The 6,000-nt window shown below is 44.8% G+C and overlaps 1 protein-coding gene across 1 annotated transcript; it reads left to right on the top strand.

Moving 5' to 3' along the window:
- The first annotated feature begins 360 nt into the window (after positions 1 to 360).
- Positions 361 to 3,668, top strand: LOC134198251 (uncharacterized). Its single transcript, XM_062667610.1, has 2 exons — positions 361 to 1,800; positions 1,974 to 3,668. Exon 1 carries the CDS (start codon positions 376 to 378, stop codon positions 1,408 to 1,410), a length of 1,035 nt encoding a protein of 344 aa, XP_062523594.1. The 5' UTR covers positions 361 to 375; the 3' UTR covers positions 1,411 to 1,800; positions 1,974 to 3,668.
- The last annotated feature ends 2,332 nt before the right edge of the window (positions 3,669 to 6,000 follow it).

Here is a 6,000-nt window from a genome sequence, read left to right as displayed (position 1 = left end):
GCACTGCAACAATTTGTAGACGAAAATGAAACGAATTTGACGATTGACCAACGCAACATTGACCTTCGCATTACAGATATGGTGGACCATGGGCAAGGAGGGATTATTTTTATTGATGCCCCAGGTGGCACAGGTAAAACCTACCTGATTAACCTTTCCCTGGCACGCCTCAGATCAAGAGGATTTGTCGCCCTTGCTGTCGCCAGCAGTGGCATTGCGGCACAGCTACTATCAAATGGGAAGACAGCACATTCAACATTCAAGATACCGCTTAATCTCATGACCACAGACCTTCCTATGTGCAACCTCAAGCGAGGTTCATCAAAAGCTACACTCCTACAGGAATGTGCCGTTATATTTTGGGACGAGGCAACCATGGCTAACAAACTAGCTTTTGAGGCTTTAGATCGCACATTACAAGACCTAAGGCAGTCCTCAAGACCATTTGGCGGTATCTTAGTTGTCCTGTCTGGGGACTTTCGTCAGACATTACCAGTCATTCGAGGAGGTACACGTGCCAATGAAATTGATGCCTGCATCAAGTCATCACATTTATGGCAACACGTAGAAACACATTCTTTGACAACTAACATGAGAGCTTATCTCTACGGTGACGCCAACGCTGCTGAGTTTGCAAGTCTCTTGCTGCGAGTTGGGAACGGTCATATACCGGTAGTTGAAGGACGTCATACCATCTTCATTCCAGAAGATCTTGGCACAGTTACCGACTCTCCTCAGACCTTGATAGAGCGAGTGTACCCAAACTTGCAACATCACTACCAAGACTTCGAATGGCTAATGCAACGAGCTATTCTCGCACCACACAATGTCTCCATTCGTGATATTAACTGGGAGATGCTTCAGCTGTTTCCTGGAGAGATAAAGATCTATAAATCAATTGATACGGTCAGAGATGATGATGCAGTACACTATCCCTCGGAGTTTCTTAACTCCCTGGAACCTGCTGGTATGCCTCCTCATAAACTGGCTCTAAAGGTGGGAATTCCTCTAATGGTTGTTCGAAATCTGGCTCCTGGGATTGCAAACGGCACACGTCTTATACTAAAGAGAATGATGAACAACTGTCTGGAAGCAACTATTGCTACTGGACCGCATAAAGCCCAGGACGTGTATCTGCCAAAGATACCACTAATTCCCAGTGATACTGGACTACCATTTGAATTCAAACGACTTCAGTTTCCAGTTAAGGTCTGCTTTGCTATGACTATTAACAAGGCACAAGGGCAGACCTTAGCTGTGGCAGGGCTAGATCTACACGAGCCATCCTTTAGCCATGGACAGCTTTATGTTGGCATTTCTAGAGTTGCCTCCAAACATGGACTAACTTTCTTGGCAAAAGAAGGAAAAACCAAAAACGTAGTGTACCAGGAAGTGCTGTCGACAAGATGATCATCTTTATATTCACTGCAGGCATTCATGCCCAACATCACCTATGATGCTGGCCAACAGCGACTGAACCAGGGTTAGCTTAGAAGAGGTTGACTGTTAATAGGAGTGTGCAAGCACTCCATGACATCTCAGACTGTGCCTTTGCATGGCTGTACATTCAGCCCAACTGAACATTCAAGACACCGCTTTTAATCATGCACACATGGTCAATTAGATAAACATTAATGACTAACGACTAAACAGACAAAACACTACAATAATGCACTAAAAGGTAGGTAGACAATATGTATCACACAGCAACAAACAGGACAAAGTAGACCGTTTTGGCGGCTGCAGCAGCTGGTGATGCATCAATTTCTCAAAGAGACCTATGCTGAAGACATCAAGCAGGTACATAACGTTCAAATACCACCGGAGCGAGAGCTCCAGGTTGAGCATGTCTCAACCAATTTTTTGAGCCAGTATATGCCCTGACCTCCACGTGGTCTGGCTTGGGTTGCACTGACAAGGGCATAAGTTAGTGTAATTGGTTTGTGCTGTGATTGCAACTTTTTTTTGCACAGGGATGATAACCAACACTCTAGACCAGAGAGTTTGGAAATCTACAAAGATCTCTCTATACAAACTGTACGTGACTTGGCTACACCCCCTCTGCCTCTCCAACCATCAAACGCATTTTTAGATACTCTCTGCTGTAATCTCTACCTATAAAAGCGACCTGTCTGTCTGTTTGTGTGTTTTTCTGTACTGTCTGTCTGTCATTAATAGCAAACAGTGTCTGCAAATCAATAATTTGTGTCATTAAACTATTACCCGGGTGTTGTCCCCCGGGTGTTGTCCCCCGGGCGAAGCCGGGCATTGGAGCTTGTCTATATATAAAGGAGAGGTGTCTGTGTGTCTGTCTGTCTGTCTGTCTGTCTGTGTGTCCGTACGTACGAGCGTCTCTCGAAGACGGCGAGTCCGATCTCGGCCGAATTTCGCTCGCGCACGCCGAATTCATTCAGGTCGAAAGTCAGACCGCGGTCGTCTTCCTGACTTCTCCCACGACGACGCCGTTTCCCGCCGATCGCGCTCGCTTCCGCTCGCGCGCGAATATCTCCGGAACGGCGCATCGTGTCTCCACCGAATTTAGACTGCCCGTTCCCGACGTCGGACGGTACGCGCCGAGCGTGTCGTCTATTGCCGGTGACGTCGGGAAAAGGAAGATATTCTTGCTGATATCCGGGTCTCGAAAAAATACGCACACAGTCGTTTGCCAGTCTGCGACCGTCGAAGAGCTGCCGTGTTTGATGCACCTGTTCCCCGAAACGCCAGCAACGTCTTCGAAGAGACGACGTTCAGCGGGACCGTCGAAATGACGACAGTCGGTACGCGTCGTGACTTTGTTAGATACGGAGCTGCCGTGTTTGATGCACCTGTTCCCCGAAACGCCAGCAACGTCTTCGAACAGACGACGTTCAGCGGGACTGTCGAAATGACGAGAGTCGGCATTCGTCATATACGGGGAACGGATTATCCGGGTAAGTATTGCACGTGACTTGCACGTTCCGGGATTCACGTCGAAATTATAGATGCCAGGTTCGATACACCTGTTCTCCGCAACGGGACTGTCGAAATGGCTTCAACGGGATCAATAATCCAATCAACGGGATTTTTTGAAACTGGACACGTGTCGAATAGATGCCAAGTTCGATACACCTGTTCCTCGCAACGGCAGCAACGTCCAAGTCGAAATGGTTTCAACCAATCGTTAATCCAAAAATCAGCGGGCTCTAGAAATGGCAATTGTACGGGATATAACTATGAATGAGAATTCTGTCTGGCTGCTACTAAACGGTAAAAGCACTTACACCACGGCTAATTAGTGACAGTAAACGGTTCTCTATACAAACTGTACGTGACCTGGCTACACCCCCTCTGCCTCTCCAAGCATCAAACGCATTTTTAGATACTTTCTGCTATAATCTCTACCTATAAAGGCGACCTGTTTTTCTGTCTGTCTGTCTGTCTGTCAGTCTGTCTGTCTGTCTGTCTGTCAATGGTATTATATTTTCATAAATCAGAACTATTACAGGCTAAATCAAATTAAGCAAAGCACGATACACTACATTACAATGACAACTAAAAAGCAAAAAACTGAACACTCTGTCTGTCTCCCGGATAACATGGATGGACATCACAAAGTGCATGGCCACCATAGAAGACGCCTAGCCTGACGCGAGGTAAAGATGTGTACAATCCATGATAACAATGTTGGTAAAGAGGAATAGACAATTTGGGTAGAGGAAGACATCACAACTGTCTGTCTGTCTGTCTGTCTGTCTATCATTAATGCTATAATCTGTACCTATAAAGGCGACCTGTCTTTTCTCCACTTCCGTGTTGTATTGGCTCTATGACAAACGTGTGTGTCAACTGCGGCACTATGAAGTGGAAAGGAGAAGCACCTGACATGTGTTGTCCCCCGGGCGAAGCCGGGCGTTGGAGCTTGTACATTATAAGCTTGTATATCTTTGCATATGTCTTTCTATCTCACCATCCCTATATCTGAAAGTTAACTTGCCTGTCTCTGTGTACTAATTGATCTGTTCGTGTGTCTGTTTGCATTCTTGTCTGTCTGTCTGCCTGTTTGTCTCTCTGTTTTTGTTCATCTCTCTGTGTGTGTGTGTGTGTGTGTGTGTGTGTGTGTGTGTGTGTGTGTGTGTGTGTGTGTGTGTGTGTGTGTGTGTGTGTGTGTGTGTGTGGGCCTGTGTGTGTGCATGTGCACGCGCGAGTGTGTGCATGTGTGTGTGTGTGTGTGTGTGTGTGTGTGTGTGTGTGTGTGCGTGCGTGTGTGTGTGTATGTCCATCCTCCACCATGTCTGTATGTGTTTGTGACTGTCTACATGCTATTATAAACTTTGCCTCTTTGTACCCATGTCTGTCAATAACAATTAGGTGCTACGGCTAAGAAGTTGGTCGTCAAGTCATCATTTGACGAGTTAAATTTTACAACTGAATGACGTTCTAGCCTAGGTTGTCAAATGACGACTATATAGCAGACCAAGGCACGTTTGTAATGGTTTTCTCTGTATCAATGTCTGTGTTTGTGACTGTCTAACTGCCTTTACAGCCTTTATCTCTTTGTCCCCATGTCTCTCATCCTATATTTATGTCTTTAGTTTATTCACTCTACATTGACTGCCAGTTTATGCTTAACTGTATCTATCTTAACTGTAACTATCTTCTCAGTCTCATGTGGTGTTTCTTCGTCTTTCATCTGTTTACCAAACTATCAGTCTGTCTCTTCTTGTTGAATTGTTTCTAGCTGATAAATATATCAATGAGAAGATAGAGGAACATAAATACAAACTGCCAATAGACAAATACAAGAACTAAGCAAGTAAAGATAGTTACAGAGCGGTAGCCATCTCCATATCAGCTGAGGCATGGAAATCAACAAAACATTGCAGAGTTAGGAATACACCTGCTGATCCGCTGATTCTACATCGAATCATGCTATTTGAGTATTTATATTGTTCTGATTGGACGCTTTGACAACCGTTAGCAACAAAAGACTAACAATGACCAGAATAACCAACGCCAGTCACCATGCATTACTGTGTCCAAACCGTTCATGTTGTGATGTCACAAGAGCAGATGAGAGTAGACTCACAATATGCAAGTAAACTAAAACGTATAATCTTTGAGTATGTTTTCTGACATAGACAAAGTCATTTTATTGTTTAGAAGCTTTTTGAAAACAATATTCATTATTAATTAACTTTCAAAATGGTTGAACTGACAGCAAGAAGCAGTCATGTAGGTCTCACATGATCACCTCCACTCTCAGACATGTGGATGGCACAATCAGAGCCATTACCTCACCATTATGACTTGTTTAGTTACTAAAAAGTGCAGCTGTTGCTGTAGGCACTGTACTTGCAGTGTCTGAGAAAGTCCAATAATTTTTAATCTAAGTCACATGCTCCGGGTGGCTCCATAATTATGCCAATGTCTGTATTGCAAATACTTGTAACTAAAAAATGATGTCTGCTCTCCACCTACAGTAGAACGTCACTAATATGAACACACAGAGACCAGTGAGGCCTCGCATATATCTAAGCCACGTTAGTAAATTTAAGGTAGTTAGCAAATAAGAATTCAGTGGTATGGCTACGTAAGACTGCATGTGGTTGCATCTCCATTTGTCTAACTGATCTGTCTGCGTGTCTGTTTTTCTGTCTGTCTGTCTGTCTGTCTGTCTGTCTGTCAGTCAGTCTGCCTGTGTGTCTGTCTGTCTGTGTGTTTGTCTGTCTGTCTGTCTTTCTGTGTGTTTGTCTGTGCATGTGTCTGTCCGTCTTTCTGTGAATCTTTCTGCCTGTGTGTCTGTCTCTCTGTCTGTCTGTCTGTCTGTCTATGTGACTGTCTGTCTGTCTTTCTGTGGGTCCGTCTTTCTCTGTGTCTGTCTGTGTGTCTGTCTGTGTGTCTGTCTGTCTTTGCGTCTGTCTGTCTGTCTCCCTGTGTCTTTCTTTCTGTCTGTCAGTATATCCGTCTTTCTCTGTGTCTGTCTGTGTGTCCCTCTGTCTATGCAGAGGTCTGTGTGTCCCT

Source organism: Corticium candelabrum, chromosome 2 (assembly GCF_963422355.1).
Source record: "Corticium candelabrum chromosome 2, ooCorCand1.1, whole genome shotgun sequence".
Taxonomy (NCBI): Eukaryota; Metazoa; Porifera; class Homoscleromorpha; order Homosclerophorida; family Plakinidae; genus Corticium; species Corticium candelabrum.
Note: the sequence above shows the minus strand (reverse complement) of the source record. Positions and strands in the feature narration are given on the sequence as shown.

Coding starts and splice junctions, on each gene's coding strand:
- LOC134198251 (XM_062667610.1), top strand. CDS start 376: ATGGCTAACAAACTAGCTTTTGAGGCTTTAGATCGCACATTACAAGAC.